General features: G+C 41.4%; 1 protein-coding gene and 1 long non-coding RNA gene across 3 annotated transcripts; both read left to right on the top strand.

Moving 5' to 3' along the window:
• The first annotated feature begins 138 nt into the window (after positions 1–138).
• Positions 139–11,095, top strand: LOC128887003 (katanin p80 WD40 repeat-containing subunit B1). 2 transcript variants are annotated; one of them, XM_054142391.1, is made up of 15 exons: positions 139–447; positions 1,176–1,306; positions 1,448–1,792; positions 1,866–2,056; positions 2,154–2,304; positions 2,384–2,547; positions 2,637–2,758; positions 2,955–3,008; positions 3,221–3,773; positions 3,934–4,237; positions 4,323–4,502; positions 4,915–4,991; positions 5,202–5,276; positions 8,434–8,553; positions 8,855–11,095. In XM_054142391.1, exons 1-15 carry the CDS (start codon positions 414–416, stop codon positions 8,985–8,987), a joined length of 2,634 nt encoding a protein of 877 aa, XP_053998366.1. In that variant the 5' UTR covers positions 139–413; the 3' UTR covers positions 8,988–11,095. The 2 variants fall into 2 exon arrangements, with proteins under 2 accessions (XP_053998366.1, XP_053998367.1); XM_054142392.1 differs by lacking the exon at positions 2,955–3,008.
• Positions 11,096–21,216: 10,121 nt separating this feature from the next.
• Positions 21,217–25,164, top strand: LOC128887042 (uncharacterized). The gene is made up of 3 exons (XR_008459959.1): positions 21,217–21,346; positions 21,626–21,776; positions 24,647–25,164. It is a non-coding gene; the product is annotated as an uncharacterized LOC128887042 (long non-coding RNA).
• The last annotated feature ends 1,187 nt before the right edge of the window (positions 25,165–26,351 follow it).

Here is a 26,351-nt window from a genome sequence, read left to right as displayed (position 1 = left end):
GCCACGGTCGATTTCAATTGACTGTAGAGCTGGTGACATCTGGCGCGATCGATTGGAACGTGATCTCGACAGAAACAGAAACTTCGATATTTCTCAACGTCACGTTGGTTCGCGCTACCCACGGACAGGCAGATTCAGGCAGATTCAAGAAATGAGATACGACGAGGAGGTGGAACGAACGGTTTCTGAAAACGGACAGAAATTTCAAGGAAAAGGATTGCTATCAGGACCAAGCCGCGGCGTGATGTTGCTGCCTCGTTGAACGTTCATCGCTCTACCGACATAATAACACAAAGTAAAAATGTTACCCGCGAGCTCGAGCAAAAAAAAATTGTGCATCTGCAAGCTGAAATCTCAAATTGTTGTCGTTGCCAAATAAGTCGTGCACAACGGCGATCCTGTGTTCCCGGAATATGGCTTCGTCCACGAAGAGGTCATGGAAACTCCGTAAGTGTTCAATTCGTGGATATTATAAGATCGTTCGTTGCACGGGGTGCGCGTCCAACGAATTACCGTTCTGGCGCTCTTTTCCCCGTTACGGGTAAACAATTTCTGTTTACAAATCAATTGGACAGAATTCACCGACGAATCATTCGCTGCATCTTCCTATTATGGTCATAATGCAATACTGATTCACATCTCGCGGTTTCAGCCTAAACCCAAAGAAATGCGTTCTTTTCATCGTCGATTACATTTCATTATTAAAGGAGTATTCTTTTACTTCTATCTCTTCCAACTCTATTGTCAATCATCCATCATTTTTTAATACAATGTGGTTTGCTAGTGGATCGAGCAGACTTGCTTTATAGTTCATACAAACAACCAATTGATAATGGTTATTCGACACTGTCTTTTCAGACAATGTAGTACTTTATTTAGAGACAGGTATTAATTGAATGTCTGATGACTAGTTATATCCAGCTCATTGCCTAAGAATATATTGACAAGTTAGTGGCCTTGATAGGAAGAATCCTCTATAACTTGAATAATTTTTTGTTTTGTTTCAATATTGATTTACCAAGGTCTGACTTTACATGTACATTATATCTATGTCTACAATAAAAGTCTTTAATAATAATAGCAACTATTAAGAAACACAATGCTGCTGTGATGTCACTGTAATCTAATATCTTTGTTCAGCTTGCTTTAATAAAGTAATTTTTCCTTCTGTGCAGAGGATTTTGTTGCCCATACGACCAATGTCAATTGCCTGGCATTAGGTCACAAGTCTGGACGTGTTTTGGTCACTGGTGGCGACGACAAAAAAGTGAATCTATGGGCAGTCGGGAAGCAGAATTGTATCATGGTATTTTCTGTCATTCCATATAGTTTCTTGTTTAAATAATGAATCTTAATTGATACTGACGTAGAATTTGTATCCTTGATGTCTACATTGGTGGTTTTATTACATTTGATACTCTTTCTAATATTGATATATTCTTTGTAGAGCCTGAGTGGTCATACTACGCCAATAGAATGTGTAAAATTTGGACAAACAGAGGATTTAGTATGTGCTGGCTCACAGACAGGGGCATTGAAGATTTGGGACTTGGAACATGCCAAATTGGCTCGCACATTAACAGGACACAAAGCAGGCATACGTTGCATGGATTTTCATCCTTATGGGGAGCTATTAGCATCTGGTAGCTTAGACACTGCAATCAAACTGTGGGATATCAGGAGGAAAGGTTGTATCTTCACTTACAAAGGGCACAATAGGATGGTGAATAGTTTAAAATTTAGTCCTGATGGTCAATGGATTGCCAGCGCGGGAGAAGAAGGAATGGTCAAGGTATCGATTAGTGTTATTCCAATGTAATATACATTGGTGTTACTAGTTAACAAGCATTTTGATTTTGAATTAGTTATGGGATTTAAGAGCCGGTAGACAGCTTAGAGAATTCTCCGAACATAGAGGTCCAGCAACGACGGTAGAATTTCATCCCCATGAATTTTTACTTGCCAGCGGCAGTGCGGATAGAACAGTTCACTTTTGGGACTTGGAATCGTTTCAACTCGTGTCGTCTACGGATCAGGCGCACTCGTCTGCAATTCGGTGTGTACCAACATTATCAGACTATTTATAATAAGTTTTGTATTACTATCGTGACGGATCTTAAGTATTTTATTGACTCATTTTATTTTCTGTTCAGGTGTCTCTATTTTAGTCAAGGTGGAGAATGTCTTTTTGCTGGCTGCCATGATGTGTTAAAAGTATATGGTTGGGAACCAGGTCGGACGTTAGATACGGTACCAACTGGCTGGGTGAAGGTACAGGATATTGCCGTGGCTCAGAACCAGCTGGTAAGATAATATTTACAGACAACGGTTGATAAACATATAATAGATAATAAATTAAAGTTTATTTTTATGACCTTTTTAGATTGGTGCAAGTTTTCATACAGCCAATGTTGTCCTATATGTGTGTGATTTAAAGAAAATCGCTCCATTGGGAGGAGTGTCAACGTCTGGTTCTCCGTTCAATCACGGGAATTCGTTAAGAAAAAGTTTTTCTAGAGAAAGGCCACCCGAATTGAAAAAGCATACGTGAGTGGAAGAATTTTTTTTAAGCCGAAAAATGGTGTTCCTTCTATGCTAGTTTATTTTTGTATGTGATCACAATGTTTCACTTTTAGACTAGATGTGCGGACTATAGAAGAGGCAGATAAGTCTGGAACTGACCCAGAAGATGAAGCAACCTACGCAGATATACCTAATGTCACCGAATATCACGACGTTTTCCAACCAAACAGGTCATGTAAGTGTCTTAAAATCTTACTGCTCGTTCTTTGTTGCAATATTCGGTTGTATACTCTAACTTACTCGTATTTTATTCTATTCTAACTCTCAACTATCCACCTATCGTCGCAAGCCTGAAAATATAAATGCATTTAAATGATGGATGTTGCGCCGTACAGTTTGTGAATGAGCATGCTATGCACGGTATGTTTCAGTGTCTCGCACTCCACCTCCAGACCCTGAGGCTTTCCAGGAGCCTCAAGACGTAGGTGAGTTCCATGTATCAAATTTCCCATCTATTTCCTCCTTTTATACGAACGTTGCATGAATGTCGACTTATAAACTTCTGCACAGACCTGGACGCTTTGGAAAATATAATTTATTATTTTCCTTTTAAACAAAACTTGTCCAGGTCTGTCTCTGCATGTAATCGAAGGAAAGCATTTGTTCGTACATTATTGCACACACATTTGGTTTTCAGATCCCACGCAACCGCAGATATTACAAACTCTTTCTACCTCAATGTCAAATCTAAGTACGGTGGGGCCAGAGGAAGTTCCACCTATGTCATTACCGTCGTCTCCGCCTCCACCCGCGCCGACGTTATCATTGACGAAACCAGTACCAGTGCGTGTTCAGCCAATCAAGTCATCGCCGCCCGTTCAGAGAAACACTGTCACATCCACCAGCCAGACCAAACAACCTTCTACCAGCCTTCAAACAAACAATGGCGTTACCAGAGTGTCGAAGAATCTTGCATCCGTACCACCCCTTAGACAGAGTATTACCCCGCTTCCTGGGAAAAAGATTAGTATTACCAGCGACGTAGGAACGCTTCCACAACCCTTGGGTCCGCAAAGGTCGAATTCCACGTTGACACCGCGTGTAGCACCAATGGCTGCCGTTCTTCCAGTGATGGACGATGGAAAATTAAAGAATAGAGCACCCAGTCCGGATTCTCCTAAGCATTACCTAAAGAGGCAGAGTAGTTGTAGGGACGGAGAACAGGGTTACGAAAGCGATTATCCGGTACAGTAAGTATATAGGCTGTTACGTAGGAGTACAGTGAGTCCTCGAGTTATTGATCTTCTTTTCTCTTTAACGAATTGACTGCAAAAATCGAGAATTCATTGTATCGTAGAGTTTACGTTCACTTCATATCGTTAACATCATCGAATTTTAATATTCTTGCAGAATTAATAGTATAAGGCACAGCCCCTCCGATCCTGCGTTAAATAGGCCGAATTCTGCGCAATCTAGGTCGACCTCGCTGAATAGGAACTTTGCTACCTCAACGTCGCTGTCCGCGCGCAACGCTTCCACTACCACCACGACGTTCGCAATGAAGAAGTCGAACAAAGCTCAAGTGCCCCCGAATCCTAAGGTAGATGTTCGACCTCCTCAATTGAGGCCGAGCGTCGAGAACACGGAGAAAGAGGAATTCGTTCCTATGAGCGCTGATAAACCTTATGGCTTGGATTTCGAAACTTTTCTACCTGTGAGTACTGCGAATCAGATTTTTACAAAAAATCAACTGGAAATCAACGTTGAAAATATGTTTTAACCATTATTCTTCCCAACAGAATCATTACGCAAGATCGACCGCGTTTGGATATCCCCAAATGGGAGTCCTCAACGAAATGTCAGAGGCTGAAGTGCTTAATAGCATGATGCGAGGTCACGAGTCGATGATGGCTGTACTTACGAATCGCCATCGTTCCTTGCAAATTATTTACTCTCTGTTGCACCATAAGGATCTTAAGGTACGTCATTGTTTCTCTATATCAGAGTTAGGTAGAATGCAAAAATCTCTTTGGGACAATGTGATCGGACTAATGATTAATCATTATAATTGCTAATTACGATTGATACGTATGACAGCGGATAGAGTGGTTAGGTGGTCAAACTTTAGTAGTAGCAATAGCTGTACAGTCACCTTAAGCATTTGGTTGCTTTTGTTTCCACTGTAGTAGAAACGTGAATAATATTTACGACTACAAATTCCTGATCAGCTATGTGATAAACTATACATTTAGTTAATGATTCTTGTTTGATTCCATCTATGATTGCTTAATGATTATTTTTATCATGATTGCTTCGTTAATTGTTGGCCAACTCTATGCCATATTGTACAGTAATGGTATAGACAAAATCAAAAGTAACATGAAATTTCAGTCTGCCGTGGAATCCGCAGTGGCGATGAACGACCTTTCTGTCGTTGTGGATCTGTTGGGCATATTGACCTTAAAACCGTGAGTAACAAGACTTTACGAAACACTAACAAATAGTTATTGAATGGAAATTTCTGTCCAAGCATTTCGTTCTTCATTATTGTATGTTTTGAGAAATTTGTTTTTTCAATGAACACTTGAAATAACATTTTTGTTCAATAATTATTTTCTTTATTAAACCGTCTTGCTTTTCAAATTTGAAATCAACTTCAATTAGCCTTTTATTTGCAGAACAATGTGGAATCTGGATCTTTGTAACTCTCTACTTGGTCCAATCGGAGATCTCCTTCAAAGTAAATACGAAATGTAAGTACAACTGATTCTCGTGTAGGATGAGTTTTCAGCACAGACTACTTTATAAAAGAAGTTGCGCTGTTTGAAGTAGTTACTAGATCAGATATTCCAATAACTTAATCGTTCAATATGATCTTAGATACTTTAAGTGCTCGAAGTCGTTGGATTAAAACTATCAACAGTTTTCAAAATTGTTTCAACTTCGTAAAAACTCCATAAAGTTCGATTGGTGATCTTGTGTTACTATTTCTTGTCGATAATGTTAAAGGAGTATGCACACAGTGTCCGTTCACACGTATCATCGTATAATATTACACCGCTTTCTACGTGAAACGCAACACGGTCGGTGAATTAGAGAAAATCGAGACACCCCTTCTGCAAGAGGGGGTGAGTTCTCGAATAGCGCAAACAGGGTATCTCGAGTGGGGTTGCGTACTTCACGTGGCTTACTGGACGTCTGTATGGGAATGGCTAATTCGACGAACGGGGGAAATACGAGGTGAAGAGGCCGACACAGTAAGAGGGTTCGCGAAATTAGCCGAGACAATGAAAGACAGTGCCAGATGCAAATTCGAGCCTCGAATCGTCGCTGTCGCGAGTTTTATTGTTTGAGTGATCGAAGCTCGAAGGGCCACGTGTTTCGAACGCATATGTTGACGCTCTCCACGGACAAATCCTTTTTATTTTCCTTTCTCTGTTGTCTGACGCTCCAACATGAATATTAATGACCGCGTAGGAAGAAAGATTACGGTTGTCCGACATTCTCTGTTAAATACAGGAAGACCTTCTGTTCTCTCTATGTCTGGATTCATATAGAGATCTCAATATTCCAGCAAGAAAACCTTGATTTGTCCCATTGAAATCGGTAGAATTTATTGAAATTTTATATGGAGATTTGGTTAAAAGATATGCACTGCAGCCTTCTGCACAGGTTTTGCAGAAGTGCGCTTCAAGGAACAAAGAAAAGAAATCAACAGTGCGTGCGACCGATGTTTGATACTGTGCAATTAACTGGCGTTCAGTTACAAGCTGTTGCTGTTGCGCTGTCGTGATGAGAAACGGACATTTCCTTTCACGTGGTCATTTGTTATCCATTTCTTCCTGTTCCTTCTCTCTCGAATTATAAATTCAACGCCCCAATTCATCGCAATTAAATTGTAACGTTTTATCTTAGATCGTTATTTTAATTTATAAAATTGAAATTCCAATTTCTATATTAATAAACAGAACAAGGTTTTTATTTATTTTCGGTCCTGACCAGACAATTTTAAACGTTAGATGATGCAACCAACATTGTGTTACACAATTGCATTAGGTATGCTTTTTATATGGCCAAATAATAAATTAAGAAGGTAGACGAAATTTAATAATAAAATATTAAGAAACGTTATTGTATCAAGGGTTATGATACACTATTTTTTTTTAAATATTTCAAATTATTTATCCCGATATATGGTACGGTAAAACAACTAACACTTCAAACAATGTTTTATTCTACTGGTAATTCCTTAATTAATACTCGAAGTATCGTTGGTGTCACAAATTTAATGTCAAAGGAATTATTGCTATCGGATCTTTCGACTATTACGCAATTGAATTAAATCGATCTTGTATTAATTCAATGATAGATCGATCAATGCACGACCTAATAATAGCACATCCGGTTGTGATCGGAGACTATCAAGTACGGAAAATTGCCGTTCCGTTCATTGCGTATCTACCTAATGCGACGTCTCCTTGATATATCATTTTCATCGACTCCTGTCATTTCTATTATTAAAACATAAACACACTGCTCTATCCAATTCCTCTAAATTCTCCAACTTCTCCTCACATCCTTGCATTTATTAAAATTAGGGTACTTCAGTGTCACGGTTCGACAGCCGTCGAAAGGGTAGAATTCTGCCAAACAAATCGCTGAACTAAATATATACATCTCGGTGGCGTAATGCAGTGCAGTTTGCATATAGCTGTTCGCCGTTTTCATGGCTCGTTCGTCACGGGCTTTCGTCCTGCTCGAAGGTGCCAGAGGCTCGTGAGAAAAAAAAGAAGTGGCAATGTATGTACATACATGTATATGTATTCGATCGTCGCGTGCCGCATTCGAGGGGCCGCGTTCCGCCTCGTGCTATCGTTTTCCGATCCATCGATCCTCTCACCCTTCGCGATCGAAGATTCCTCACGGGAGTTTTTCGCCTAAAAACGATGGTTGCTCTAACCAATTTAAAATCGTATAATCGTATAATCTGCGAGGCTACAAATATTCCTCAACAAATGTTGATTTTTTTTCTTACCCCAAAATGGTTAAATATCGGAGAATATCGATATTTAGTCAAAATCAAGAAACCATTTCGATAGTACAAGATTGTATACAAACAAATAGGTAGAAAATATATACAAACTAGTTCGTGAATTTTTCTTTAGTTTTTTTTTTTTTTTTTTTTTTTAATCTTTCGCGTCGCATTCAAATAAATAATCAGTGACGTAAACCGACTTACGCCCAGGAAAATAAAAATCTTTTGTCCAACGTAGCTCGACGTATCGCGACAAAACGGTTGGAAAGTCGTAATTATACGCGATAATAGTTGGACGATGGTTGCGAGTGATCCCAAGGTCCGATGTTCACGGGACGTTTAGAAGCGAGCGGAACATTCATGAGGCGGCCCGCGCGATTCGTCTCGCCGATTCGAACGGGAGCTTGCGTCGAACCCTTTATCGTCGTCCGAAAGCGAGCGCGTCGAATCTCACGGCCAAGCCTTTCGTGCCTTTCGTTATTTATTGGCGTCGTTATGGGCTAATAACACGTTTCGGGGCAAACTAGGCGTGACGAGGACCGGCGGCCGTCAGGAATTACGCTGCTCGCCCTCTGCGCTTTTCTCATCGTTTTCGTCCACGACTCTCTGATGCTTTCGTACCGATGCTCCCATTCGAAATTCAGCAGAAACTTCTTCAACGGAGAAGAGTCTTTGATTCGTTACTCGACTCAATTGTCTCGCTCGAACCCACCCAATGTGTTCTTTCCTAATTCGTTCATAAACTTGTTCCAATTATAAGGTAATATGAGCGATGCGGCGATCAACGTGTTAAACTAAAGTCATAAATACGCGAATATAAAGGCACAGATGTAATTTCTACACCTGATACATATTTGGTTTGTCGATTGTTCCAGGTACATAACGGTGGCCGCCACGGCATTGAGACTGATACTAAGGAATTTCGCAACGGTGATAAAGTCGAACGTGGAAGCACCCCTTCACACGATTGGGGTGGACGTGTCGCGAGAAGAACGGTGAGTTGTAATCGTATTACTCGGTACGATCTTCAACACTTTACCGACTGGTATTCCCATTTACCTTTTGACTACGAAGGTATACACTGAAATAATGGGTATAATGAAGCAAAGATATATGTAATTGTCCACCGAGAGAATGTATATCACGACCGATATTGATATCCGTCGAGACTAGCGTCGGTGAAGTCTGTGACGGTCATTTCCGTAGGACCTAACACTACCAACCAAACAAAATACCGCTTTAAAATGTGAAGTTTAACAATCCTCTTAAAATAGCGTTTCCAATTTCTGTTACCAGATACCACAAGTGCCTCTCCTGCTACGAGAAGCTTTCAGCGATCAGAGGTATCCTCCTGAAGAAGCAGTCGATGCCAGGGAAACTAGGACCGTTGTTCCGCGAGTGTTCAGTGCTGGTGAGAAGCCTCGAGTGACCACGGCTGAGTCACCACGCGAGCTCCGCCGCCAGACTCGTCGTTACCTGACAAAGAATTGGGAAAGACCAAGGGAGAAGTCGATGGACGTCGGCCGCGCGGGATTGCACGGAGAACAGCCGCGCGTTCGAGTTGCTGCGTACCGGGGAACGATGGCTCAACAGGACGGCACGTCGAGAATCGGTTCTTCCTTCTCCCCCCAGCTCTTTCCGGTTCCTCGTATCCAGCCGTCGACGCACCTGGAGGGACGCCAACAGCGGGAAACGTTGAACGCAAGCGATAAACGAGAATGTGGACATTACGAAACTGAACTATTATAGATAATGGAGATGAATCGTGAACTTTTTTTTTTTTTTGGACAATGACAAGACTAATCGCCCTTTACAAGGGCTAGCCCCGTTTTCAGGGAGAATGGGACGCGGACCGTCACGTTGGAACGTCGTCGATCGGGTCCTGTGCGACGGAAATTTTATAGACTTTTTTTTTTATGGAGAGTATCGCGATAAGAATTGTTGTAAAGTCTAACAGTGTATAATATATCGCGCTATGTTATATACGATAGGGTGAACCGCGTGACTTGTCCGTGTGTATTATTATTGTTGCTAACGAAGCAGTTCGAATTTACTTGTTTTGGATCACAGGTGGTAGCTTTTTACTTATCTCTACCTTGAACAACCTCGAGTACGTGAATTTGTGTTGACGAATACAAATATCACACTTAAGGTCGCTCAAAGGTTATGGTATCGTAGGTAATTGAGTAAGGTCACTCATAGGTATAGTATAATAAAAACACTGTTATCCCTTAGCAACAAAACTAACAAGGATGGACAAGTTACGCGATTCACTCTTGCACGTGCGAAGAGGCATGTGTACAGGGTATAAAATATAAACGGTCGCGTCTCTCAGAGGTGAATCTAGACACCTGGATCTGTGAAGTTTCGTTGAAGGAAACCTTCCGCATAGTCAACTACGACTTTGAAATTTACAGAAAGCACATATCGCAAAGAAAATGCTTAAATTTAGGTTTTTTCAAAGCATATATTCACCAAGATTCGGATGTGGATTCACCACTGAAAGTCCAGGTGATTCATTTCTTTTTGCACCCTGTACAATGTTACATTCGAGGTTATTAGAGGACGATGCAACGTCGTTTCGTTTGATAGAGGTTCGACGAAAATGTTCTCGTGTTCCGTGTTCCCAGAGAACGTTATACCCGGTGTTTCGAAGGCCTTCTTGCCAGTCTCGGCTTAATTCCTCGACGAGCACGCGAATGTTACGTGCACGGGGAAACCCCGGAACGATTAAACGCCGACAAGCGAGTTTAATTAAGGTGTAGCTAGTAACACGTTTTTTAGGGTAACGAGGAGAGATGACGAGAATAACAAATTGTATTTTTGCAAGAGCCATTTGCGTCCGTTCACTAATAAAACAAAGAAAGGTACTCTGATCGTAGGTATGTGTTGAAACCCCCGATACGTCTCACGAATGAAAACTGAGAGAAGTTCCGACGAAGTTTGAGAAGAATAAGTTTTTCAGCGATCAAGAGAAACGATAATGTTTTCTTTCTCCGATAATAATGCTTGTTCTTTTGCCTAACGAAGAGGGTTCGAATGCCTTCCCGAGATCTACACTCGCGATTTTTGTAACGATTTTCAAACGTTGGGCGATTTTTACGACGCGAGGAAAATCGGGACGATTTAGAGAAGGAAGAGCTATCGAACGTTCTGTTACTTACAATTTCTTATGGAACGCTACTAGAAAAGTTGGGAATTGCAGTTTGGGAAACGTTGATCCACGGATTGGATCGAATTTTCCACGTTCGAGCGCGGGACGAATCGATTGATCCACGGGCGCGCATTGTCCCCTTGTCCCATTGTCATTCTTTCTCGTTCGTCCACGCAACGTCAGTTTAGTTGTTCCCTATTCCATTCCATTTTCCGTCTGTTCGCGTGGTGTTAACGCGTCATGTCGATTCACGCTTACCAGGACCTTCCTTCAATTTTTGAAAATTCGCATACGGAATCATTCTGACGTTCGACTTTGACGGAGAATGACTCTTGAGGAAACTATCTTTAAACAAAATTAAAAAAAAAAGAAAGAAAAAAAAATTAACACTTAATGGGCCAATATCGAGACCATTTATCTCCCTCGAAAAGTCGCGGTGAAATTGTGAACGTGCGATCACTCGTATCGATATTTTTTATGAAAATCACGTACAATAACGAACCTTCGCGTACTCTGTCGGTAAAGTCGCGCGTTTCTGCGAACACATGTCCCGATTTTCTGTAGCACTTGTACCGATACCGTGCGAACCTTTCGACATCGCGTTCCAGTGACAATTTTTGGGATCAGAGAAGCCACGACGATGGAAAGACTATTATATTTTTAAGTACGTTAACGAATCAAGAACGAAAGATTTTTATCCAAGAGACGAGTGTTGCGAGCGTTAACCCTGGGATGAATTCTGGAGCTTAAACTCTGGGGGTGATTTTAGACCAGAGATAGGGATTATCTGGATAAAAGAATGCAAGATGAAATACGATTTTTAATTAACGATCACGTAACGATACTTTCGTTGTTCGAAGAGTTCGTGTTATTCGAGTTACCTTTAATCGACGAATAATAGGTAACGTTTTCTATCTTTCATCTTTCGATAACAGAAATTTTTATTTGGATAAAAACTTTGAGCGAAAGCTTAGAATTTGTTACATTTAATCGCGGGCGATTCTTCGTTCGATTCACGAAACAAGATTTCACTTTTATTTTATATTCGACGAAACTCGAGCGCTACGACCCTGATACTGTATTTTGTGCGATTTTTGTATTCCTGGCGAGGGTCGTGGTTAGCAGTGTTTATAATTTTGTTAACCATGGATCTGAGATTAAAAGGAATCGTGAGATGTTAGTCTCCTTCATGCGAATTTTATTAACAAACTGTTTTTATTCCATGCGATCAAGTAAAGGAGACATCTATATCTGAGTGAACGATATTTCTCTGTAGCTCCAAGAATCCTATTTAAGAAATCGAACTAACGATTTTCCACGGTATGACCATGGAATAATCTTGAGCACAAGGTGTCGACACATGTTAAACGATACGCAGAAAGCTGTATGACCGAATACGAACAAATTGCAGATAACCTTGAAAACTCGAAGGAAGAGAGAGTTTTAAATTGTCCTTTTTTTACACTTATTTTTATACTTCCGAAAGTGATTCTAAACTGGAGCATCGAAACCCGAATAAAACTTGGTCAGGACTGTACGATTCGTCTTTGTTAATTGTAATTTTACTACGTCGATTCTTGAACAAAAAACAAAAACCATAAACGCTACGGATAAATTTGACGCGAGAAGACAAATTTCTCGAGTATTCAGATCCTTCTACGATCCCGCATAATTCTCGATGGAACAAAGATGGCGGAGGTGAGAATCGGACCGCTCAAATCTCGATTCCGTAATTTTAACGCTGTTTTAATTGACCGATAAAATAATTTTTTTAAAAGTGAGAGAGTGAAAGAGAGAGAGAGAGAGTGAGATATATACAGAGAGAGAGAGAGCAAGAGGAAATAAACCTCGTAGGTTCCGTCCAACGTATTTTTATAAGGGAGAGTGAGTGTGCGTATTATTCCTTCCGGTCATCCACTTCCGGATGCGATCGTGCGTTTTCAAACACATTCGAACGAGTCCACGCGAGAGAACTATCGAGTTTCCGTGTACTCGTTCGACCACGATGTACATAATACAATACGCCTTCGTCGTTAAAGCCTTTGCACTCCTATCGAACAAAAATAATACGAGCTGCCTAACGCTCAATTAATTGTAACACACACCAAACGATATCGTAGTGCTTACGAGTTAATTAAGGACAATTGAACGTGACGACTGCAACGATTCCGATCCTACTAGTGGCGCGAACGCGTCGCGATCTCTATCGTTCGATCGTGCCAGTTTCATTAATGCCGATAAAACCCAGAAATTTTAAGTTACCGTTTACGATACGATAATCAGACGATTCCGTTCGAATTCTGTTCAAGACAGTTCAAGCACGCTACCTGTCCTACGCCACGCACCACACGATCACATGATACACATCAGACTTTGGAAAATTTGAATCGAAACGAAGATGTGAAATAACGATTTGGAATCATTTATTTTAGACCGTCATTTTTAACGCGGTTATTTGGAAATAAAAATAATACCTGCCACTTCATTTTATTATTTGCTTCTTTTTTTTCTTCTACATATTACATAAAATCAAAATGTTATACACAAAATGATATCGAATTTACGTAAGACGGCCTAGCTAACCCGTACAAACCGTGCTGAACATACCCCACGCGAGACACGACATCAAACAAACGATATTAAACTTCATTTGTTCGTCGTACTATCTTTTTTTCGTATGTCTATAGCCACTCGTTACGATGGAATAAAATTGTATCGACCACTACTAATGATAACAACAATAATAATTACGATACCGTGTAATCGTAATAAACGATACGCAGTTGTATCGTTGCACGGATAAATCGAGGGAATGGTCGCTCGATCGTGAAATGTATCACTTACTATTAACCGTCTGAAGTAGAACGTTATAGTTTTGTACGTTATGTAAATAACAATAACGATATTTTCTATATTAATCGTACTATATTCCTCGTACTACTTGCGAACGCACCGGTGCAAAGGGTTGAAGGCCTGCGGAGAATGCGCTGTGGTTGAACGGTGTGTATTTAATCATTCTTTTCTCCGTGAGACGTTTTTTTTTTTTTTCGAGAGAGAGAATACAGGTGACGGTTTGCAACATCGAGCGGAAACAAATGTTGCGCTGAGATATTCGTCTTCGATCTTTTTCGAACGTTTGTTAACGACATTTTTATTATAGTTTAAGCGATGTTTCGTTTCACCTATTAACAGATAACTAGTAATTGGTATGCCTACATTACTATACCGGATTACCACTAGTAATTTACGCAACTAAATTGCCAACAGATTATCAGCAATTCATTAAATTGCTAGTATCCAGATTACTTCCTGACAACGTTAGTAATTTCATCCGTCGACTGTAAATAATCCCGGACTGGTACCGCCATTTTGTTGCGTTTCTCCAACACGAGTTTTGGGTTCGGGAAAATTAAAAGAGAAACGTCACCTGCCTTCGGGAACACGAATGGACGAATTTTTAGTTGCGACGAGTGCGTGGCCGGCGATCGACTGTCGATTCATTCGCGACTAAGTTTGTAAAAATATTTTTTAAAACGCATCGTCAAACGTTGGAATATATATATATATATATAGGAAGTCTAATTTAGGGGAATTCTTGGGCGAATGCTTGGTCAATTTTGTAACGCATCGAGCTTGTCTTCTCGACTGCCTTGAACCATTCGATTGTAAGTATCGGCCACGGAACAAACCGAACGGCCGATTACGAAAAAATAATAACTCTATGCGAAATTTATGAGATTTACAATTCATTCCTCCCCTCCCCACTGCTTTTCTCCCTTTCTTCCACGCGGAAGAGAGAAAATTCTAGGAAAGCAATAAATAAATAGATATCACAGCCGAACTACGGTACGATAAACAATTCGATCGAGTCATTCCATTAAAGAAATATTTTCTTTCTCCTTAACAGCCTTTTCATCGATCCTACCGATACCAGAAAACAGTACTTTTTATTTTTTTTAAATCAACGCACGGTTGACTCGATTTTTTAAGACGGTGCGGGATATACTTTTTTCTCAATATCCTCTTGTACAAAAAAAAAAAAAAAGAAGGATTCCGTACGATAACCTACCGCTGTACGCACTGGAGATTTGAATACGCTTTTCCAGCCCGATCGAGAGATTCGTCGATTAAATCGCCCGTGCGAGCTCATCCATCAAGTTGCCTCTATTTTTTACCCCTGAGTCGACACGAGCGATAACGGGAGGCGTGAAAAAAAAAAAAAAAAAGAAAAGGTAAGAGGACTGATTACGAGCACCGCGCGCGGAGATCGACACGACGATCGAGATACCGTGAAACGAAGCGCAAATATTCATAATCCGTGAAATATCACGGACCATTCTAAAACGAGCCACACGCGGCGGCTGTTTGCATCGGGATTACGTATTCATAGGATTAACGCGAGCCCTTTGAGGGGTGGCAGCAACCCCTTCGTTCGATCAGGAAAAATCATTCCAACGGATGCTGTCGTCGAAGAGAACGCTGCGTTACGAGAATCAGCGTGACGTGCTTCCGTCGGGACTCGAAGTACGACTAACCAAAATTTCGTTTGGATCGGAGGAAAATAGCGGAAGCTACAGAGTAATAGGTACATACGTAGATTCACAAAATTACGTAGTCCAAGTTTGGTGTATGGAGGAAGATGTTAAAAAAATTCGATTCGAACTCAATCGATTCTAGGCTAGAATTATAAACTCGCAAGAAGACTTACGAGAAGTCGGCGAAATGAATAGTGCACGTATCGAAAAATCGTAACTCTCGATTGGCTGAAGGGATTTCAATGATCGAAACGGGAAACTGTGTATCTGCGGGAGAAGAATTTAAAAAAAATATATGAAACCATTCCTAAAGAAGAATTCCTAAAGAAAAATGATCTCGACGAAACTGGAAATAACGAAGTTGGAAAAACTTTCTTGATTCCACAGCATTCCTCCTTCGAAATGGACCACATCTCAACATCCTTCCAGTCTAATGTTAACCGATACGCTTCTTTCTTCGACGCTCGATAAAAATGGGCCAACGTGCAGCACGAAAAATTCCGTTCTACGTTTCCCTGGACACGTTCTCAGGTGCGGCCAAGGATTCGTCGCGCAGTAGCCGTTGCATCAGGTGCATTGCGCGGCGCAACGAGAATCCTCCCACGTGAACGGAACGACGGACCAGGCTGTTGTTGTGACGGAGATAAGTTAAGCCCTCTTCTTGTCACCACCTCGAGCGTCGAAAATGCTGTTTTCTCACAAAACGCCGGCAACAATGCCACCAAAGACGACGCGAACGACGACTACGACAGGGCCAAGCCTGCGTAAGCGGATTATCCCTAACCTTAGAAAGCGATACTCTCCGGCACACCCGCCAACGATACACGCACACCGCCGTCCACGTCTTCCTCATTGTCAGCGATCGTTCGAAGCCATTCACCTCATTTTCATCTTCGTTTTTTTTTTTTTTTTTTTTACCTTCCCTCCGTTTCTTCGTCTCGGCTCTCATTCCTGGGATTATTGGCATCGTACACTCTACCGTGTGTAATCGCTATCTCCTCGAGATCTACCTCGGAGGGAGGAAGTTCATTCTTCTCTTTATCGTATTCTCATTTATTTTCTGTTTTTTTTTTCTTTTTCTTTTTTTTTTTAAAGGGACTTCTTTGTACGCACCGAGGACGTAACACGGTGCGCGCGACACGGGGCGTCGATGGTCGAAATCGACGCGCAATAGTTCCCAGAAATTTTTATCTCGTGAATGTCGAGCTTGTTCGAAACGAGTTCCCAAACCGGGGATTTCGTACATCCGAAACTATTATTGAATTGTATCTTCGTTTTATCGCTCTTTTATCGTTACAAAGTGACGACGTTTGGCTGTTTCAAATGTTACGCGGTTGGGCATTTGGTACACGTGTCTTAAAAGAGAAAATAGTATTTACGGTGGCAACAACGAAAGCGAATATTCGAATCTTCATCCGCTTTCGCGAAAACATTACGGACGGTGAAAAGTGGATTTATTATGATAACCCTACGCGTGCACCGCACCTTTAGCTTTCAAGACGAGCGTGTCTGGTATCCGACGTGTACAAACGAGCCGACTTACTATATTAAGGGATCTCTGCATAATTCCTATCATATCAGCATACGGTCGTGAAATATTCGATATACATCGTTTCCCCGCGGCATTCTTTCTGGATCACCTTTGGTCGCCAAAAATTTGCTTAACGACAAAATACGTCCACGAATCTTCGATTTACCGTTTGAAACGCGTGTTAAACAGGGCGAGTGAGAAAGGGTAAACAATGGCCTCGAGCGAGCCAACGATCGCTTCGACCTGGATCAAAACGGACCAAGGTTGAAAAATAACGAAACAGAAGGGAGCTGGAAACATCTGACGCATCCCGGCCCCCAAAAAGTCCCGCGGAAGAACTGCCAGGGTTTCGATTTCTTTTCGCAACTCGACAAAAGCCTAGACAACAGGCCAGGGACGAGATGTTATCGATTAACTATGCGAAAGCACCGCCTCTCCTCTCGCGTCTCTTTGTCCCCAACGGAGTTCGCGAGTATCCAACCCTCCTCGAGCCAACCCCCTCTGCACCGAACTTCGCGTGCACCCTGTAGATCCGGAGAGCACGGAAGGGGGTTCGATCATCCCTAAGGGTAGGTTCACCCCTCGCTAATGGCCAATCGTGGCTCGTGCACGCCCAGTGACGTCACCCTTGCCCCTCTGCACTGTAATTAGCCAATCCCGACGCAGAGTGGACGACATCCAACCCCTCGTCCACGATTATATTTACGAACCAATGATTTCTACAGTATTTCAACGATTCTGTGTGCGCGTGTGTGTGTGTGTGTGTGTGTGCGAGAGCGGAGGAGAGGGAGAGTGTCGCGCGTGTCGTGTGTCCAAATTGCGAAAGAAACAGGATCGACGCAACGGCCCCTCCTCTGCCTCTATTTTCCTGTTTTGCAGGTTCGACCTTTCAATCCTCTCCTGTCTCCATCTTTTTTCCACGCTTTCCCACCCTTCGTTCTCGTTTTTCTTCGCTAAGTTTTCGTACGGCAACCGTCAACGGTGGTGCGATCGCGTAGTTCGAAATCCTTATAAAAAGTGTATCTCGGAATTTTGTACAATATAACGAATAGTATCAAGAGTATTCGAAAAGCGATCATTCAGATTTCGATTTATTCGAGAAAGCAACTGGACTCGTTCGCTCGAAACAGGATACACCGTGTATTTTCTTACGATCGAGTTCAAAAATTTCCTTGGACTGCGACTTTTTGTCCAGTTTAAAGATCGAAGATGCGAACGATGCGATCAATTTCGTTTAGAGAAACTGTTGGGCACGATAACTTTTCGGCATTACGATAATAGCGTTTCACGTGTTGCTAAATTGAATACTGCACGAAACAATCGCATAGAAGAGCCGCATGCAACCTAGGCAGAAACAGATTCTTGTTAGTTTGCTCGTGAAGAATACGTAATAAGTTAAAAAGAAATTCACAGAAAGTGGGTCGAAGGAGATTCCAAAGGACTAAAAAAGAGTCGTTTTCGTGCGACTGAAGGCGAAGAGAGATCGCCCCCGTTCCCCCGAACCGCGACCAGCCGTTGTCACAAAGAGGAGAGACGTTGAGCGAGTTTTTCTTCCACCGGTATCGATTCAAGACGGCGTATAATTCGATATCGATACGGTAATCCTATCCATACGAGGCACACGCAAGGTCTCGTCACGTTGATCGCCGACCACGCGCATCGGTTGACAAATGCTGTCCAATGCTGTCCACTCTGATACGCCTTGCGAGTTGCCAGACCATTGTTTCTCAACGTGGCCAATATCGTCCCCTGATGGACGACTGACACCTCGAAGTGGACGACGATACACTATCCGATTATGATCACTATCTACTTTTGGGAGGCGATAACCATCATGGTGTTTCCAATTACATATTTAGTTGAATGGGGTTTCAATGCTGTTTCCCAAACACCGACTATAAATTTTAGGATAAGGTGACCTGAGATCGTACATCTGAAATCAGAGCCAAATTATCTCTCAAAAATTACAACTAAACATTATTAAACTTTGCAGATATTAATTATCTCAAGGTTGGCATAAAAACTTTAAATTCCATGTAACGTATTATATCTACATCTTATGTTAAAATTATAGGAAACATTTCATTTTCACGTATCTCTAGTTTGTTGTATGCTAAGTTAAAATTACAAGCAGACTGCGTAAGACAAATGTAAACATACAAGAATATACAAGATCTGTACAAATGCATAAACGTATCCGAATCAAAATAAAATACATGTTGCAAGCATCGAGAAGACGAAAATTACTTTAAGTTTCAAAACATTCGCAGTACAATTATTCTAAGTGATAAATATTTCTTTTTTTTTTTTTTCATGTGTCTTTCACATTTCTTTATTAACGTCTCACCACCGCTTGGGGATTATCACGCAATTTTAAACTCTCAAAAATTGAAGGGGGTGGAGGATTAATTAAAGAGTGGATCTGACAAACGGGTCATTTGGGTAAAAAAAAGTTGAGAAACACTGCGTTAGACGATAACGGTTCAGGCAGCCTCGAATGCTGACTGTTCGCGAGCGCCGAAGCGAATTCGCGGTGTCACGGGACATTATTTCAACTCGATCGGACAACTGTTGCAGTTTCATCATCGACTAGGCAGATAGAACGACAACCTTTCGTTCGATTTTCTAACGGGCGAAACGCGACAATTTGACGAATGAAGAAACAGCATCTGGCAAAATTGAACGAGCAGACACGGCCTGGAAAAATATTACTTTGCTCCTGACTTTTAATAAACTTTGTACGATTACAATATTTTCTATTAATTTATTCACGTTTATTCGCGCAAGCCAACCTTAACTTTTTATTCTCCTGGCTGAGACTATCTATCTATTCATAATTACAACTACACTACTTATTTAAAACTACAATTAAGTCGAAGTAAATTTTTTAATGAGAGATCCGAGTTTCTTTGAAAGTTCGTGTATAAATCGTGGCTAGTAGAAGAGCGACAGGCAAGCTCGACCGACACTTACGTGCACGCGCCCCACGGAATCGAGCACGTGCTAGGAGTTCAGTTTCTTACGCACGTCTGCCAGCTGCAAATATCGTGCAGAGGTCCAACTAACTTAAATGTACGCATGCGGAGCAATGAAGAACACGGGATCCATCTGGCGTGTGCGTGACCTCTATGAATTATCCTGGCCCCTAAGCCGACTTTCGCGATTTCCTATTTCGTCGTTTTCAGTTACACGTTTCAGAGTTTCAGACGTTCACCTCGCGATGAAATTGCGAGCCGTGGCTGCATTCAAACGGGAGCCTAATAAGTTTCCTATTGTTATTCAAATATCTCTTGGACGATACGAAGAAATTCGTAGTGAATCGACAAACTGGAACCTAACCTTCCCAAAGAACATCTCCTGTTCGAAATCTGAATACGTAATGAGATTGGAAAGGGTTTGGTCGAACAAGGAGGCCAGAAGTGTCTCAAAACCGATTCGTTCTACAGGGTGTCCCAAAAATGTTGTAACGCATTGCAAGAGGTGGTTCGGGAGGTGATTTGAAACAACTTTTTCCTTAGCGAAAATGTTGTCCGAGGCTTCGTTGAGGAGATATTAACGGAAAACACTGACCAATCAGAGCGCGAGTATGCCGGTGGAGCGGCCGCGGTAGCGTATGAGCGCAGCCGCCTAGCGCGTAGTCGTCGCTACCATGACCGCTCAACGGTATACGCGCGCTCTGATTGGTCGCGGTTTTCCGTTAATATCTCCTCAACGAAGCCTCGGATAACATTTTCGTTAAGAAAAAAGTTGTTTCAAATCACTTCCCGAACCACCTCTTGCAATGCGTTACAACATTTTTGGGACACCCTGTATAGTCCATCGTTACAATCTAGACTCTAGATTCTAGGGTATCAACTATATTCTCTATTTTACAGGTTAATTTAGTGTCGTACGGGTGTAAGTATAAATACTCTGTTAATACTACTTACGACGTGAATGCTATTTCATTTTTAGATAGAGAACTGTAAATGAATTAAAACTTACCAATAAGTGGTTGAATCTACAAGGCGCATCCCCACGAAGAAACATGGTGTATAAATCATGTCAAGTGTCCTCGCTGGTTCCCCCATTTCACGTGGAACGATTTCCTGCTCTCCTAGTCGGGACTTTACACAAAGGTTACACTTGTCAATCACAAATTTAAGAAACTCTCGCGTTTTAGATCCGTTATCATTGTTACATAAATGTGAGACGATTTCCACTATAATTCGCGACACACAAAGTTGCTTGGTCGATCGGAAAAATACATTAGTTCGAAACGAATCGGAAGATTCTTCGATCGAACAGTTTCGGCGGTGCCAACCGCCCCGGCACGCGACAACGTTGCCGTTTTTCGTCTGCATTGGGCATATACGTAGGTGCGAGAGAGAGTGCGGTATAGATACGTCCAACAAAGAGGGGATGAAGTTTCTTCGAAGAATGCGCCTAGCGACAGTGAGAACCGGCCAATTATTTGTGACGAGAGGTTAGTCGTTTATACGTTTGACCAAAGAGAATACCTGAACACGCGATTGAAAGAAACGATACAGTGACGGCATTCGAAATGTGTTTCAAAACGCTTTTAATTGGTAAGCTAGCTTCATTCCTACATTAATACACTAGTATTGACCATAGAAATTGCATTCGTAGTGACTTTTATTTCGCTCTCTAGAACCTTCGATAGAAGCCATATTGCGCATTGACGATTACGAGCACAATGCTCAAGATCGATATCCATTTCGTTTACGATTCGTAACTTCGATGGTGTTTCATTGGTTATATAAATAAATAGTAAAATTTGCAAGTAGAATTATTCGAGTTTATTCAAATTATTATGCAAGGAAATTAATTCTTTTTATTTCAAATAGATTGCGTCTACCCACAACGCTGACCAGTGAGTGGAACGAGAAAATAGCGGGAAAACGAGCCGAAGCTTGCGAAAGGTCGTTCCAGCGACAAGATGGAAAGGAGACGATTAAATGAAGCGCAAGATTTTCGCAGAGGACAAAGAAACATTCGGTGAGCGATTCTGACGATGCTGTAAAAATTGAAAGTAGAATCGATTGCGAAATTAACAACTTAACGATTGGTGACGCGATATACCGCGTCGAATCCGGATAATTCGATCAGCTACGGACGAATCGGTGAACTTTTCGTTAAATCTGAATAATTTTTTTATGTTTTCTTCTCACATATACCGGGTGCTTCATAATATTTACACGTAACCATAACAATAAATGTAGAAAATTTTAAATGTATACATACTTTCTATGACCACATACGTTAGTTCAATACAATTATGCAAATTTATTATTTGAACTTTTGCAATTTCAATGTATATATATATATATATATATAACATATATATGTAGTAATATATATAATGTATAATGTATAATATGTAATGTAATGTATAATATATATATAATGCAATATATATATATTGCATTACTATATGTATATAAACTGCATTACATGTGTATCGAAATTACAGAAATTCAACCGCTAATTTTGCACAACGTAATTTCCTTAAACTAAAATTTAAAATTAAGAGCATTTATAGAGTTACTAAATAGACTTTAATTTAATATTCCAAAAATTCTTCTCCAATTTCAAAGATGATTCAGCTGATCCACTTTCAATACTCCATTCTGCACATATTATTTGGCACATAATATATTATCTGAAAGGTGGTTTGTAACTTATTGGTTGAGATAAAAAATCGATTGTAAAATGAAAACCAAGTAGAGGAAAATGATGGCCAGTATTCCTGAAGAGGTTGAAAATTTAATGAAAGTAGATGAGAAATGAAACGAAGGGCTGGAGTGAACGAAGAAGGGAATAATATGAACCGTTGCGGCGTAGACGGATAAGTTTCTTTTGTGCGGTTTTGCGTCCGATGCTCCGTTGCCGTTTTCTCGTTGTTGTTCTCGTTGTTGCTCGTCGATGCACGATCACCGTGACCAGCGTCCACCTTCATTCACGGGGACAAAGTAACCGTGTAATCGAGCCTCTCCATGGAAGCTTCTTCCGATCCACTGTCTTTTTTCTCTTTACTCCCCTCCTTCCATCTTCGGTTCCATTCCATTTTTCGCGGCTAGGCACACTGCTAGATCGAGGCCACGTTCAGACTCTCTAGGACCCAAGTCGACTTCTTCAAACGCTGATCTACGAAAGTTTTTATTGCGTTCAGGGTAATTTTCCAGCTTTGAAACACTGTTTTTGGGTCGTGTGCTTGGACGCCAGTTTGGGCCTTGCGGGCCCAAACTAAAATTTTCTCTTGATGCTTACGAGATTGCAACGAGGACATTGGAAGGGGAGAGCGTGTTGGTTCACTCGAAGAGTTCGTGACTCCTGAAGCAGCTTGTCGCGTCAAAATAAACATCTGCGTCCTCGATCCTTGGAGGACCTCTTCAGAACTCTTCGACAACCTCCGTGAAGAGGTCCCGAAGGGTCAGCTTGCGCAAACAGGATCGGCAAACAGACACGGGACGGTATTTTCTATTTCCGGCGTGGAGCACGCGTGGAAAGTCAAACAAATGATCGATGGATTGGTCGGTTTTCTTTTGAACTTTTCCAACCGTAATCCGGGAAAATCGTTCGATACAAACACGGCTGACAGAGCTTTAAAGAAAAGAGAAGAGAGTTTCAATTCAATCTATTGTTTCGAGGTATCGGAAGATCCTTAAAACACCGAAGACCTCGAAACAGGCATCGCAGGAATACAGGACACCGTTCGCGGGAATTCCCTTCGACGGTGCCTCGATTAAACGCAATTACCTGTAACTGGAATGGACCGAGAATAAAAACTGACATTTCCAGGCCTATGGTTCCATCATCGGGTGAAAGGAAGCTCGGTTGTGAACCGATTGGAACGAAACCCGGGATCAAAAAGTATCCGAAGAAGGTACCCACCACGGTGCCATTTAAACGGTTTAACGTGGGTGTAATTGAAAGGCGCGTAACGGCTGATTATGAGGTCCCGAAGGGGGTCCATTCAGTCGAGGGGCACAAAGGTGCGTCGCCCGACGAAAACAATGGCGGCCCTGGCACGAACACAGCATCGGCTTGATTAAAACGAGAATTAGGGAAATAAAGCTGCCCGTTCTAATTGCGCCTAGCGGCTTATCGCCTGGCCTTATGTTGGCCTGACTGGGCTCCAGATTGCCAACTACGTTTATCGGGCTTGACGTACGCGCCCCCCCGGTTCATAACCTGTTTCAAAACGCAAATTGTACGAGACAGATTTTTGTTTGGGCTGAATTCTAGCGTCGAGCCGACGTCTGAGTGGAAAGCCACCGGTGGAGATCGTTGGCAAGCTCGGTGTACAGCTATACTTTTTTGTTTTTTCTAATTTGGTATAAACATTCATTCTGTGTTTCTATATTCAACCATTTCTGGAGAGCAGGTAAAAATAGGTATATTTGGGGAATTTTCTTAAGATAAATGAAGCGATTGATTGAAATTCTGTAAATAGATATTTATTAAACTACCAGGCTATATATACAGAGTGAGTCCGAAGAAACAGAACACCTAAATTTCTACGTGAAACGAATTGAAAATATAGCCAAATGAATTTTAAAGCCAACCTAAAATATTCTTTAAGTTGTCAAAACTTGAGTGAATTTTAGAAAGAATTTTCTTTAAGAAAAAAAAAAGAAAGAATCACGAAAAACATTTAATATTTGGCCTTCTACCAGACCAGAGAAGTGTTATCGTTCCTATTAATTAGTCCAGAATCATTTCTTGGTTACAAGATTTCCCAGCCATTTTGATCCAAATATTCTTGAAGTGGTGCATAGGAATCAGATTAAACATCATAGTATAATGTCTGCCTTGGCGATCAGATAGCAGCCCCTAATTCCTATGTTCGACGATTCGTCTTGCAGGTGAAAAAGGGGTCCGCAAGTTCGCAGAGAGCACGCTGCCAGAGCTTGAGGAGACCTTACGTAGGCGGACAGTTGAGCACCGGCTGCGCTTTACGAGCCCGTTCTTCCTCCCCGCCGACGGCTGTGCACAATATACAAAACGTTAATATCCTGCGACGAGGAGTTAATGGACACGCGGCACGGAGCTTCCCCGTTACGTAGGCGCAGATAATATATAGTTGATGTAACGAGGTTATAACCGGGTGCAGGACGGCCAAGCAACCCCTTTCGTCCGTTTTGCGTGCCTCCCGTTAAACGTGACGAGGACAAATTGTGAACGCCTCGTCCCTTTCCTCCCTCCCTCGCTAGCGACCCCTCTTTCTTTTCGTGATGGATGGTCCTACCAGGTGATGCACCCTCTAGTTAAAAACCCACCCCCGTGGAAATCTATCTCCTTTCCCTCGGTCCCCGTCTACGCTCGAACCTTTTCGCTTCTTTCTCCTTATCTTCCGACACTCCACGGTGGACCGTGAACCCCAAATGATGCCCACTAAAGAGTAACAAAAGATTTCTGTAAGTTAAACTCGATGTAAAACGGACGATTACGATAGCTGGAATCATTAGGGACCTTGCAGGTCAAACTAAAGAGCGAGGAGTGTTTGTCAACGAAATCGGGAGAAACGATTGATTATTAGTGAGATTAGGTGCCGAATCACTCGGAACAATGTTTTTTTTAACGCTTCAACTTGCGTATTTAGTAACAGTTTAGTGTCTCTAACCTAGAAGAGGATTTTCTACATTAGATGATGTTACAGATCCAATTCGACTCGTCCCCATTCAGCTACGGCGTATTCTTCTCTTCTTCTCTCGATTTTGGAAGCTAGCGATGACTCGTGTCTCCGAGTATATTTAATCGTCTTCCATTCGTTCCGCTACGAGGGCGTGTTCATGAAAAGCTCGTTGTCATCGGGCAGCTCGTACTCGTTTTGGGTCCCGTTTTCCATGGGGTCGTGATTTCCAGGGATCCTGACGGTTAATCGTTGGATCCGTGAAAGAATGATACATAACCTCGGGTCATTGGCTTCTGCAAATCTAAATCGTCTAAGAAAAATATAGAATACTGTGAAATATTATTAAGGAGCCATAACGCTGTAAAATTGGTTTACAAATTGATTTTTTTTTTTTTTTTTTTTATCGCATTTCTTGGAAAATGTACGAAATTCGAAAATGTTGTTCGAAACAGTTAGAAGATAACAGTCAGAAGTTAAACGTAACAGAGTAACGAATATATAAATACATCTACCTAAACTTAAATTATAAATTGTAGAATATGAAATCACAGAATTAATTTCTACATTTAATATTTTTGGATTGGAAAAATGAAAACAAAAAATTCATTTAAAATATTTGAAATTCATTTAATATATTTGCATTGGAAAAATGAAGACAAAAAATTCATTTAAAATATTTGAGATTCATTTAATATATTTACATTGGAAAAATGAAAACAAAAAATTCATTATCTGATAGTGTCTCAGCAGAAGGGCCCAACAAGCTTCGATTCTTTTTCTACGCCTGAGAAAACATGAATTTGCGTAAATATCTGCAGTCCAGCGATAGATAAAACTACGGCTTTGTATCAAATATAAAATCTAAACGCACCCGAGCTTTCGCGTTCCTAACGCAACAACAACCAAAATATTCAAACACGCGATGCCTGAGGAGA

Source organism: Hylaeus anthracinus, unplaced genomic scaffold (assembly GCF_026225885.1).
Source record: "Hylaeus anthracinus isolate JK02 unplaced genomic scaffold, UHH_iyHylAnth1.0_haploid 11985, whole genome shotgun sequence".
NCBI classification, from domain to species: Eukaryota; Metazoa; Arthropoda; class Insecta; order Hymenoptera; family Colletidae; genus Hylaeus; species Hylaeus anthracinus.
The sequence above is the reverse complement of the archived record's forward strand: the minus strand, read 5'-3'. Positions and strand labels throughout refer to the sequence as shown.